The sequence below is a fragment of the Callionymus lyra genome, chromosome 8 (assembly GCF_982586985.1).
Source record: "Callionymus lyra chromosome 8, fCalLyr1.hap1.1, whole genome shotgun sequence".
Lineage (NCBI taxonomy): Eukaryota > Metazoa > Chordata > Actinopteri > Syngnathiformes > Callionymidae > Callionymus > Callionymus lyra.
This window is the reverse complement of record NC_141825.1, coordinates 25,463,289-25,476,662: the sequence shown is the minus strand read 5'-3', so window position 1 is coordinate 25,476,662 and position 13,374 is coordinate 25,463,289. Positions and strand designations below refer to the sequence as shown.

At 35.2% G+C, this 13,374-nt stretch overlaps 1 protein-coding gene across 1 annotated transcript in view; it reads left to right on the top strand.

Moving 5' to 3' along the window:
* Positions 1-13,374, top strand: part of met (MET proto-oncogene, receptor tyrosine kinase) — a 79,248-nt gene that overhangs the window by 61,586 nt on the left and 4,288 nt on the right. The window contains exons 13-20 of the mRNA XM_087798112.1: positions 2,374-2,527; positions 4,055-4,189; positions 4,968-5,216; positions 7,137-7,217; positions 10,319-10,500; positions 10,573-10,682; positions 11,886-12,051; positions 12,139-12,275. Coding sequence (XP_087654238.1) covers positions 2,374-2,527; positions 4,055-4,189; positions 4,968-5,216; positions 7,137-7,217; positions 10,319-10,500; positions 10,573-10,682; positions 11,886-12,051; positions 12,139-12,275 — 1,214 coding nt within the window. The remainder of the gene's footprint in view (positions 1-2,373; positions 2,528-4,054; positions 4,190-4,967; positions 5,217-7,136; positions 7,218-10,318; positions 10,501-10,572; positions 10,683-11,885; positions 12,052-12,138; positions 12,276-13,374) is intronic.

Genomic DNA, 13,374 nt, shown 5'->3' with positions numbered 1-13,374 from the left:
CAAGTATATATGTGTAGTATTGTCCAGTACTTGACTCTGGTGTTGTGATAGTGTAGTAACAAGTATATATGTGTAGTATTGTCCAGTACTTGACTCTGGTGTTGTGATAGTGTAGTAACGAGTATATATCTGTAGTATTGTCCAGTACTTGACTTTGGTGTTGTGATAGTGTAGTAACAAGTATATATGTGTAGTATTGTCCAGTACTTAACTCTGGTGTTGTGATAGTGTAGTAACAAGTATATATATGTAGTATTGTCCAGTACTTAACTCTGGTGTTGTGATAGTGTAGCAAGTATATATATGTGTAGTATTGTCCAGTACTTGACTCTGGTGTTGTGATAGTATAGTAACAAGTATGTATTTGTAGTATTGTCCAGTACTTGACTCTGGTGTTGTGATAGTGTAGTAACAAGTATATATGTGTAGTATTGTCCAGTACTTGACTCTGGTGTTGTGATAGTGTAGTAACAAGGATATATATGTATTATTGTCCAGTACTTGACTCTGGTGTTGTGATGGTGTAGTAACAAGTATATATGTGTAGTATTGTCCAGTACTTGACTCTGGTGTTGTGATAGTGTGGTAACAAGTATATATGTGTAGTATTGTCCAGTACTTGACTCTGGTGTTGTGATAGTGTAGTAACAAGTATATATGTGTAGTATTGTCCAGTACTTGACTCTGGTGTTGTGATAGTGTAGTAACGAGTATATATCTGTAGTATTGTCCAGTACTTGACTTTGGTGTTGTGATAGTGTAGTAACAAGTATATATGTGTAGTATTGTCCAGTACTTAACTCTGGTGTTGTGATAGTGTAGTAACAAGTATATATATGTAGTATTGTCCAGTACTTAACTCTGGTGTTGTGATAGTGTAGCAAGTATATATATGTGTAGTATTGTCCAGTACTTGACTCTGGTGTTGTGATAGTATAGTAACAAGTATGTATTTGTAGTATTGTCCAGTACTTGACTCTGGTGTTGTGATAGTGTAGTAACAAGTATATATGTGTAGTATTGTCCAGTACTTGACTCTGGTGTTGTGATAGTGTAGTAACAAGGATATATATGTATTATTGTCCAGTACTTGACTCTGGTGTTGTGATGGTGTAGTAACAAGTATATATGTGTAGTATTGTCCAGTACTTGACTCTGGTGTTGTGATAGTGTAGTAACAAGTATATATGTGTAGTATTGTCCAGTACTTGACTCTGGTGTTGTAGTATTTACAGACCACATGACTGATGAAGTCGTAACTGCTTTCATTTGTTTTCAAACCAAAATATGTCCAAACATCAGCTTCAAAAGTTTCTGTAGTCGACGGTATCCTCTCGTCCTCAGCCAAGATCTTGCAGGATTTCATTCATCCTTTAGCTGTAAATAGACGTAAGGACGGCCTGAAGTTTAATTGCGACACAAAAATGATCAAAGGCCTCGAATATCTTCATTTTAATTATAATTTTACGATAAAGAAAATTTGATTTAAAATAAAAAAAGCCAACAAAACAAAAAAGGTAAAGTGCTGTTGAATATCGATACAGTATCACGATATTAATACATGGTTGTCGTGACGACCGGTTTGATATTAGCGTTAAAAGCAGTTTGATTAAAAAAAGCGTGATTGTAAAACTTACTTTTTTTAGTAATATAAATGTTTTTTATCCTTTGAAATATTTGTTTTAACTAAAAAAAAAATATCCTGGACTTTATTTATTTGTTTGAATTTATTTTCCTCGATTAAAGTAAATCATCAGAATCACTTTAATCGATACACGTTTTAAAGTAAATGGAGGATGTACTTCGCACAGTAGTACTTTGATATACTGAATAAAAAACCTGGATTAAAATATTGTGTTATTTATGTGTAACTTTCTGTCATTCATTTCCTAAATAAATGTATTTAATCCATATTTATTACATTTAGATCCATGTTTAGGTCGAGAACTCTGGTTGTGTTTTTGTTAGTAAGTACTTTATATTTGCATAGTAGAGTATACAACCAATAATTACTACAGTTTTGCTCAAACTTCAAAAAATTTTCGACAGTAAATCAACATTTTTATTAATTCGTCAACATTTGTTCTGTTACGTATTTGTATTTTATGAACAAACCTAAACTGACGCGAACAATATCCGTGTTGCGTTCAAGGACGGTCGTAATCTCCGCTGATGTAAGATCCTCGACTCGATGATAGATTCTTCCTCAGAAGCTTCAACAAGCGTCGCTGATGTAATGTTTAGATGTTTGTCCAGGAAAGTGTTCGAGCCTCAGACTCGTGTCCAGACAGTACTATCAAGTACACGTATGAACACACAGGGTTGTGATAAAACCAGACTTGTTGTGGTTCTGATCCTGGTGGTCTCTCTCAGTGGCGCCAGGCGGACTCCATCAGGAACCTGGGCACCGTGACGCTGGCGCAGGAGCAGGACTACACTGGCATCATCGTGGGATGTGTGTCGGTGTCTCTGCTGCTGCTGCTGCTGGGATCAGTGTTTATGTGGAGGAAGAACAAACACATCGAAGGTCAGATTCTTTAATAATAATCTGTGTTTTAATAATCTGTGTTTTAATAATAATCTGTGTTTTAATAGATGTGTGTTTTAATAATAATCTGTGTTTTAATAATAATCTGTGTTTTAATAATAATCTGTGTTTTAATAGATGTGTGTTTTAATAATAATCTGTGTTTTAATAGATGTGTGTTTTAATAGATCTGTGTTTTAATAATAATCTGTGTTTTAATAATAATCTGTGTTTTAATAATAATCTGTGTTTTAATAGATGTGTGTTTTAATAATAATCTGTGTTTTAATAGATGTGTGTTTTAATAATAATCTGTGTTTTAATAGATGTGTGTTTTAATAATAATCTGTGTTTTAATAATAATCTGTGTTTTAATAGATGTGTGTTTTAATAATAATCTGTGTTTTAATAATAATCTGTGTTTTAATAGATGTGTGTTTTAATAATAATCTGTGTTTTAATAGATGTGTGTTTTAATAATAATCTGTGTTTTAATAGATGTGTGTTTTAATAGATGTGTGTTTTAATAGATGTGTGTGTATCATGTGAACAACATAAATTATCAGTCAAAGTTCTATAATCTCAGGTTGATGCTGTTGATTCTTTTTTGGTGCTGTTATTAAAATATATATATATGTTTTTACTTCTGATCTTCATTTTGATTTTAGTTTAGGTTTTAGTTTAAGTTTTGGTTTAAGTTTTAGTTTAAGTTTAGGTTTTGGTTTTGGTTGACATTTTATTTTAAGTTTTAGATAAAGTTTTGGTTTTAGTTTTAGTTTTGGTTTTAGTTTTGGTATTGGTTCTGGTTTTGGTTTTGGTTTAAGTTTTAGTTTAAGTTTTAGTTTAAGTTTTAGATAAAGTTTTGGTTTTAGTTTTAGTTTTAGTTTTGGTTTTAGTTTTGGTATTGGTTCTGGTTTTGGTTTAAGTTTTAGTTTAAGTTTTAGATAAAGTTTTAGTTTTGGTTTTGGTTTTAGTTTTAGTTTTGGTTTTGGTTTAAGTTTTAGTTTTAGTTTTAGTTTTCGTTTTAGTTTAAGTTTTGGTTTTAGTTTTGGTTTAAGTTTTAGTTTAAGTTTTAGTTAAAGTTTTGGTTTTAGTTTTGGTTTTAGTTTTAGTTTTAGTTTTAGTTTTAGATAAAGTTTTAGTTTTGGTTTTGATTTTGGTTTTGGTTTAAGTTTAAGTTTTAGTTTTAGATAAAGTTTTGGTTTTGGTTTAATTTTAAGTTTTAGTTTTAGTTTTGGTTCCACGTCTTTAAAAAGTATTATTTAAACAGTTGTTTAAATCATTCCTGCAAAAAAACTTCAAGTTTTATATTGAATGTAATTTTGAACTAAAAGTTATAAAAATTCAACGAAAAGTTCATTTAATCATTTAAATTGTATTTATTTCACTTTCAAATAATTGACAGAAAAAAAAAACAACAACATAAACAACAACATTTCTTCCTCCTTTATTCTCTTGAATCTTTGACTTTCTTCTGTCGTTCTTTCTTGTAACTTCCGTTCCAAACGTCTTCCTGTCTTCCTGCAGATCTGTCCGAGGTCTGGTACGACGGCCGAGGTCACATCCAGCATCTGGACCGACTCGCCAACGCCAGGAGCGTCAGTCCCACCAACGAACTGGTCTCGCACGAGTCCGTGGACTACAGGACCAACCTGCTCGAGGGTGAGCCAATCAGATCGCATGCCTCGGTCATGTGACACGACCCTTCTGTCTCCTCCAATCACTGATCGCTGTGTGTCAGATTATTAATGTTAACATTTCAACTTGTTTTTTCATCAAAATGTTTCTTTTTTTAACACTAAATTATTTCATTCATGTCTTTATTGAAAAGTTGAATGTTTTTTTATTTAATAATTGATTCAAACATTTGTACGTTTATTTTCTTTCTTTTGAAATTGAATTAAAATAGATATAAATTCAATATTTTAAAATCGACTACACAAACATTTTGTTGAAATTAAAAGGCTATGAATTGAAATATTTAAAGTTTGGAAAATGTATTTTTGAATCACTTTGCTCTTTATATTTGCACTTAAAAATATTGAATTTTGAAAGAAAAAAATGTATTGAATTTTTAAAAATATGTTACTATATGTTTAAAAATAAGAAGCTTTTATTTTGAAAATATAAATATATATTTACATTTAATTCATTTATCTTTAAAAAAAACAAAAAAAAACTTTAAATATAGAAATTATTTAATTCAATTATTACCAAAAATAAAACAATGCTTGAAGAAATAAAATAATAAGTTTAATAATAATATTATATTTAAAAATATTTATATATAATATTTGTTAAGGTTTGAAATGTTAAACAAAACGATTCAATATTCTGATGAAAATGATCGACTTCCTTAAAATCTTTGTCTCCATTTTTTGTTTTCAAGCCCCTCAGGGTCAATATCCCGTCCGTAACCTTTGACCTTTCGTGTGTCCAGATCAGAGCTCGGATCGGCCGCAGACGTGTCGCTCGGTTCCTCCGGTCTACGGGGGCAACGGCGAGCTGCTGTCGCCCCGGCTGGGCGTTCTGGGCGCCAGGCTGGAGGGCGAGCTGGTGTCGCCTCTGCTGATGGCTCCGGTCCACATCGACCCGGCCTGCCTGCACCCCGACCTGCTGAAGGAGGTCCAGCACGTGGTCATCGCCAGAGAACGACTGCTGCTGCACCTCAACCAGGTCATCGGACGAGGTCAGTCCTGCAGTCCTGTCCTTGATTTCTTTCTTTCTTTGATACTATTATAATGAGAGATTATTTTATTCATTGATTTTTCAATTTCAAACATTGCATTGAACAAAAATAATGTTTTCAATCAAACAACAAGTCGGTTTGATCCAAAAAACAATAATAAAAAATATTTTAAATTAAAAAAAAAGAAAGGTTTTCGGACACTTTAGTTTGATTTTTTTCTTGGTTCAATTTTGTTTTTCGGATGAAAAAACTTTTGTTTAGATTAAAGAACCTTTTTTTTTTTTATCAATTCATTAATTATTGATATTGATTGATGGATTATTTACTATTTCTTTGATTGAAACATTTTTGTTTTGTTTGGAGCAACTGTTTTTTTTTTCACTTTTTAGTTAATTGATGCAACTTTTTTTTTACTTGCAATTCATTTGTTGTTAATTGAAAATATATTTTTGATTAAAGCGACTTTTTTTATTGAAGCAACTTTTTTTTAATTGAAAATACTTTTTGTTGAAGCAACTCTTTTTAACTAAAAACTCTTTTTTATTGATGCATTTTTTAATTTTTTTTTTTAAATATTTAGTTAACATTTGTTTTTTAAATATATTTTTGCAACTTTTTCAACTGAAAACACTTTTTTATTGATGCAAAAAAATTGTTTTTATTAAAAATACTTTTTCTTGAAACAACATTATTTAGTTTAAATCTTTTTAGCAACTTTTTTATTGAATCAATTTTCTTTTTTAATTGAACTTTTTTTTTGGTTGAAGCAACTTTTTTAATTGAAAATACTTTTTTATTGAAGCAACTTTTTTTTTTTTTTAATACTTTTTTTGTTGAAAAACATTATTCAGTTAAAATATATATTTTTGCAACTTTTTTTAATTTAATCAACTTTTTTTAATCAAGCAATTTTTTTTTTTTACCATTTATTTAATTCACTGAATAAAAAAAGCTTCACAAATACACACGTGGCGTTTAAAACCTTCCTGAGCAACACAATAATTAGTGACACACACACAGTAATTAGAGTGGATCGTATCACACAAACACAAACACAAACACAAACACAAACTCTCAGGTCTATTTATTTATCTTCAAGCAGCAGCTGTTGGTTTACAAGTCTCTCTCAGTCGCGTAAAGAGCAGAAAAAGACTTTAATTGCAGCTTCAAGCCTCGCGGTAACAAAATCACACTCATTGTGTCGACGTCGGATCAGATTCAACTTCAAGGAAAAATGAAAGAAAAAGGAAAAAAAGGCTGCGGGTCCGAAAAACAGCCTCCAGTGAGTTTTCGGGAGAGAGTCGAGCTCGAGATGATTTGTTCGCGGCTAGTGTTCCCGGCTTTGTTGGGATTCGTAACTCGACTCCCGACGACATCTGCTCGGACGTGAGACCCGACGCCGGTTCAGACGCTGTTACACCATTTATGACTTTCAGGAACAATATTTTAAAATACTTATATATTTAGGATCTTAAGAGTAGAGAAAAGATCCAACAGTTTCAAGGATCATTTTAGAATTAAAACAGGAAACTCTGTAGCTCTCTCCTCTGGTCCGGAAGTTCAGGAACCATCACTAGATTCTGATCCACAGACCTCAGAGCCCGAGCTGGGGTGTAAGTCTGGATCAGATCGCTGATGGAAGGTCTGACCATGAATAGATCTGAAAGTAAGAACCAGAATTTTAAAATGATCCTGAAAGAAACTGGCAGCCAGTGAAGAGTTTGAAGGAGAAATGTGAGTTCTTCTACTAGAGCGGCTCAGAATTATGGCTGCAGAGTTTTGTATGAACTGCAGGCGAGACACATCCTTCTGGTTTAGACACATAATAAACTGTTACAATAGAGACTCAGTTGACAGAGTTTGTGTTTTGTTCAGTGTTGAAAACACGTGATAAGGACTGACACCAGGTCTTCCCTGCAGGTCACTTCGGATGCGTCTTCCACGGAACTCTCCTGGAGTCTGACGGGCAGAAGCTTCACTGCGCCGTCAAGTCCTTGAACCGTAAGTGTTTTTATCTTCCGTCACGTTAGCAGGAGGAATAAATAGTAAAAGCTCAACAAACGGTTTATTTTTAAACTATTTTTTGACTCAAAAGCCACAAAATCAAAGGAAACAAAACAAGCCAAAAGGTTCTTGTGGAACTATTTCTGTGCTTAAACTGTTGTTGGGTCACTGGGGCAGCAGAAGAAGAAGAAGAAGCCCAGACTCTCACAGTTACGATCAGCACCTTATTCTTCATTCACTTACATTCAAATAAAATGTAAAAGAAATCATCCTTTTTTTAAATTGAATTCTTTCTTCTTTTTTTTTTTAATAATTAAAAATAGAATATTTTGAAAACAAAAATGTTTTTTTAAACATAAAGTTTGATATTATAATTCCAAAAGAAAAAAAAATCTATATATTTTTAATTAGTATTTTTTTAATTATAAATAAATAAATAAAAATGTTGGTATAATAAAGTCACCAGACAAGACCAATAGAGTCCAGAGCTACGTGTTCGATCAGTGTTTCGGCCAATCGTGCGACGCGTAGACGATCACGTGACCCCCTTGTCTATTTGTACGGCTACCAATGAGAAAAGAAAAAAATTTAATTATAAAATCAAACAATTCAATTTTTAAATATTAGATTTTTTTTTCATTAATTATTTTTTTAAAAAAGAAGCAAATTTTTCAATGTAGAAAATATTGAATTCAGTTTTAAAATGACTGAAAATTAAACTTTCAATAAATAAATTCAACATCGGAAATGAAAATTTTTGGCTCAAAATCCCGGGACATTATAGGGGGTGTATCGCGTGTCCTCACAACCCACATGTCCTGGACCCACACACACACACACACACACACACACCCACACACACACACACACACACACACACACACACACACACACACACACACACCCACACACACACACATACACACACACACACATACACATACACACACACACACACACACACACACACACACACACACACACACACACACACACACACACACACACACACACACACACACACACTATTGTCTCTCCATCCTTCCGGAGAAACCGACTCTCAGTTTTCAAAAGCCAAAAACCTTCTCTCCTCCTGGACGGTGGTCCGTCACACATCCATCACGGCTCAGAGCGCCCACACGTTACGTGACCCACGAGGCACCAAAATCGCATTAAAGATCTTCGTGGATTATTTTCGTGGCGATCCGACGGCGATAAATCATCATCCGACGGCGGCTCCGGGTCGTCGCTAATCACGTAACCTGTCCCTCGGAGAGAGAGAGAGATGGATGTGGGCGAGAAAGCACTCTTGTCGTGGATGGAAGGAACTTCCCTCCCTCTGGGATTTGAACCTTTTTCTATCGGGTTAAGTCTCGTCTTCTTTGTTTACGTCCCATTGTTGTGCTGCAGATGCTTCTCGTCGCCGTGACGACGGGACGACAAACGTATCTCACTAATGGCGACTCGCAGACGAGGCCATCCTAGAGAACGTGTCTCGGCTTCATCTTGTTAATAACGGCTCCTGAAGTCCGGGATCTTTTGGGGGTCACGGTCCACCTCGAAAACCATTACTTCAGAGCGTCTCGGGCCAAAGTACATAACCCTGGTGCTAAGAAGCAATTGGCAAATGGGAGCTTTAGAATTCTAGAAATGTTATTAATCCTGGTCCAGTGTGGCCCCTTGTGTGGCCCCTTGTGTGGCCCCTTGTGTGGCCCCTTGTGTGGCCCCTTGTGTGGCCCCTGGACTGTACTGTCAGCTCCAGATAATGACAAACTCCTGATATTACTCTTCGTTTGAGGACGATTTGTTTTCGTGTTTGTCGTCCTTCAAAATAATAGAAAATAACTTTGATCGGTAATTTTGGATGAAAAAAAATAGATTTTACATCAAATTCATTAAATAAAACGTGCGTAATATGAAATAATGTCTAATAATATAACAATCATCTGGCTTTAGCTCATGTACCAGGCGATGAAACCAGTCGGGGAATTTTTACAAGATATAAAAAATGTGGAAAAAAATAATATAGGTAATTTAGTGGTAAATATTTGAACATGCTTGCATGGACTTACCTCGGGGTCAAGATGACCCGGTGGCCCCAGCATTAGTCGCCCTTTAAATAAATAAAAATTCAGAAATTTCTCAGCTTTTACTCTGAGGCAACGCAAGGGATATCACAAACACATTTGTTATCGGTGCCTTCGGGTCACCTTGACCCTGAGATAACACAAGGGTTAACGTGCTAGCGTCATCAACGCTAGTGTAAATAAAAATAAGGAGGTCGTTTTAGCTCAAATTCGTTTTTAGCCTTTTTGCCAATACAGACGTATAAAACAATGAATTTGTTATGAAAATGTGTTTGGTCCTCTGGTACCATAAGGAAATAATACATTTGGTTTGTTCTATTGTTTATTACTCTCTAAATTGTGTTTTATTTGGACAAAAATATTTTTTTTTTCTGTGAAGTAACATTAGCCTTTTTTTGCGGTGCCAAAAAAAGGTTGGGGATCCCTGAGCTATTCATGGCCGCCGCAGAGCAACGTAAAGTTGACACTAGAATTAAAAGATTTAACAATAAAAACATTTACTCAAGATACCAAATATAATGATCTCAGGTGTTTAAAAAAATATGTAAAATGTTTGTTTCCTGAAGAATGAGTCAGAGCTTTTTGTGGAGTATGAAAAGCTAATGCTAATTGCTAATCGCTGATGCTAGTCGCTCATTGAATTCTCTTATTGAAGAAGAAGCTCTTTGTACCTCGTTTTTCATTGAAGATAAATAATTTAAACTACTGTATTTCATGTTCTTTTCACTGTCTTTGGATAAATAAACATCAATTCATCTAAAAAAAACATGAGAAACGTTGGCGAAATGTAGGTTGTTGTAGCATTTTGCTAAACAATAATTAGCCATACAGACACATTATATTAAGACATAAATATAACATAATATAAATGACTTTATAATAAAACACTAGTAAAATAACAAAAAATAATAATTATAATAAAATAAAAACACCTACAGTAACGATAACTAGTTAAACAACAATAAACGTTATTACACAGTTATATTGACTTGTATATTGTTATTTTCTCAGGCATCACTGACCTTGAGGAAGTGTCTCAGTTCCTGAAGGAGGGCATCATCATGAAGGACTTCAGCCACCCCAACGTCCTGTCCCTCCTGGGGATCTGCCTCCCCCCAGAGGGCTCCCCACTGGTGGTCCTGCCCTACATGAAGCACGGGGACCTGCGCAACTTCATCCGGGACGAGGGCCACGTAAGTACCAGGAGCCAAAGTTCCGAAGACGTGCTTTTTGACCTTTGACCTCACGGATGCGTTTCCTCCCAGAACCCGACGGTGAAGGACCTGATGGGCTTCGGCCTCCAGGTGGCCAGAGGGATGGAGTACCTGGCCAGCAAGAAGTTCGTCCACAGAGACCTGGCAGCCAGGAACTGCATGTGAGTTAACTTTAGGGCCACATTTGAAGAACTGTCGGGGGTCGAATGTCACAAGAGTTATCGCTTTCAGAACTTCAAAATAAAAGCCTCTATATCATACTTAAATAAATGTTCAAGGACATACAGGAAGAAAGTTTCGTTATGTATTCACCAATATATTTAATTGTGCCATACTCCTCCCTGAAGGTCCTGAAGTAGAAAACAAAATAAAATGTGGTAAATATATACATTTAAATGTTATATTTGAAACTATATCTAATGAAAAAAATATATATGTGTTTAAAAAGCAACTTTTCCTGACTAACTTCCCTGAAGTGTCTCTTCAGGATCATGACTTGTTTTTTGAAAAAGTTTTTCTGAAATCTGGGCGAACGAGAGGTTACGAGAGTCCATTATGACATAATAATAGCTTCACTCCTCCTCCGGCTCTAATCACGCCTGCTTTGTTTATGCAAGGATTCCCTTGGAGGTGGAAACTATGGGGATTAATGACGCGCTGTGAATCACAGCAGAGTGGGTGTGGTTATGATAAACAAGATTGAATCTCCAGAAAAACAAATTGTTTTCAATGGGCGGAGCTTAAGATCATTTTCTAACGTCAATATTTCAATGAAAATAGAGTTTTGTACAAACACACACTGATGATACAATAGAGTCACACATCACAACAACACACACTGATGATACAATAGAGTCACACATCACAACAACACACACTGATGATACAATAGAGTCACACATCACAACAACACACACTGATGATACAATAGAGTCACACATCACAACAACACACACTGATGATACAATAGAGTCACACATCACAACAACACACACTGATGATACAATAGAGTCACACATCACAACAACACACACTGATGATACTATAGAGTCACACATCACAACAACACACACTGATGATACTATAGAGTCACACATCACAACAACACACACTGATGATACTATAGAGTCACACATCACAACACACACACTGATGATACAATAGTCACACATCACAACAACACACACTGATGATACAATAGAGTCACACATCTCAACAACACACACTGATGATACAATAGAGTCACACATCACAACAACACACACCTACATCAACACATTAGTTGAAACATCTTTACTAACACCTTAAATTACAAGAGCATCGGTGTTGAAAACAGAAGTTTAACGTTGACCTTCGTGCTCCAGGTTGGACGAGAGCTACACGGTGAAGGTCGCGGACTTCGGTTTGGCCAGAGACGTCTACGACAAAGAGTATTACAGCGTCCACAACAAGAGCGGCGTGAAGCTGCCGGTCAAGTGGATGGCGCTGGAGAGTCTGCAGACCCACAAGTTCACCACCAAGTCAGACGTGGTAAGAACTCATCATTGACACTTTAAAGAAGAAGTTCACGATATTATCGTCATGTTTTCTTGACGTGAAACTCTTGTGCTCCCCCAGTGGTCGTTCGGGGTGTTGCTGTGGGAGCTCATGACTCGAGGCGCGCCGCCGTACTCCGACGTGAACTCCTTCGACATCACTGTGTTCCTGCTGCAGGGCAGGAGGCTGCTGCAGCCGGAGTTCTGCCCGGACTCGCTGTAAGTTCTGTCCCGGGATCGTGAAGCGACGGCGCCGTGTCGCTCGTAAATCATGTCCGTCCGGGCGAGAGTCCGAGAGAACATTCTGGAGAGCTTCTGTCAGACGAGCGTGACGTCTCCTGTCGACGCCTCCTCGTGCCGGCGTTCAAAACAAATAGCTTTTTATCTTATAGAGTCACTTTGATACACTTCTAATGGTGCGATTAATCGCGATTAATTAATCGCCGTGCTTTATTCTTTTTGTTAATCGCATCAATACACTTTGATCTTTGATCTTTACTGTTTCTGTTTGCAAGTTGACTTTTTATAAACAAATATATCTTGTTTTCTTGTGAAATAATTAGAAAAGGCATTTTTAGGTGCGAAATAATAAAAGAGATTATTTAGATCGATTAATCGCCGTGATTTATTATTTTTATTAATCGCATCAATACACTTTTTGATCTTTACTGTTTCTCTTTGCAAGTTGACTTTTTTTTTTTTTCTTGTGAAATAATTAGAAAAGGTATTTTAGTTGCTATTAATAGAAGAGATTATTTAGATTGTTTAATCGTAATTAATTAATCGTTATTCTTTTCGTTAATCGTATCAATACACTTTTTAATTTTTACTGTTTCTCATTGCAAGTCTACTTTTTCTTAAAAACTTTTTTGTTTTCTTGTGAAATAATTAGAAAAGGCATTTTTAGGTGCGATTAGAAGACATTATTTATATCGATTAATCGCCTTGATTTATTATTTTTATTAATCGCATTAATACACTGTTTAATCTTTACCGTTTCTGTTTGCAAGTTGACTTTTTATAAAAAAAATCTTTTTTGTTTTCTTGTGAAATAATTACAAAAGGCATTTTTAGGTACTATTAATAGAAGAGATTATTTAGATCGATTAATCGTAATTAATCGCTTGCATTTTTTTTTTTTCCAAACTAACTTGGATCTTCTCTAACGGCCAAAAGTAAGATTTGCTCAACAATTAATTGACTCGGTAGACGCCAGATTCCGTCACTCATCGCCCAAATATCTGCTCCGACCCGCTGGTACCGAAAGTGTTTTTTCATTCCTTTCGATATAAGATCTCGATGTTCCTTTGTGTCTATA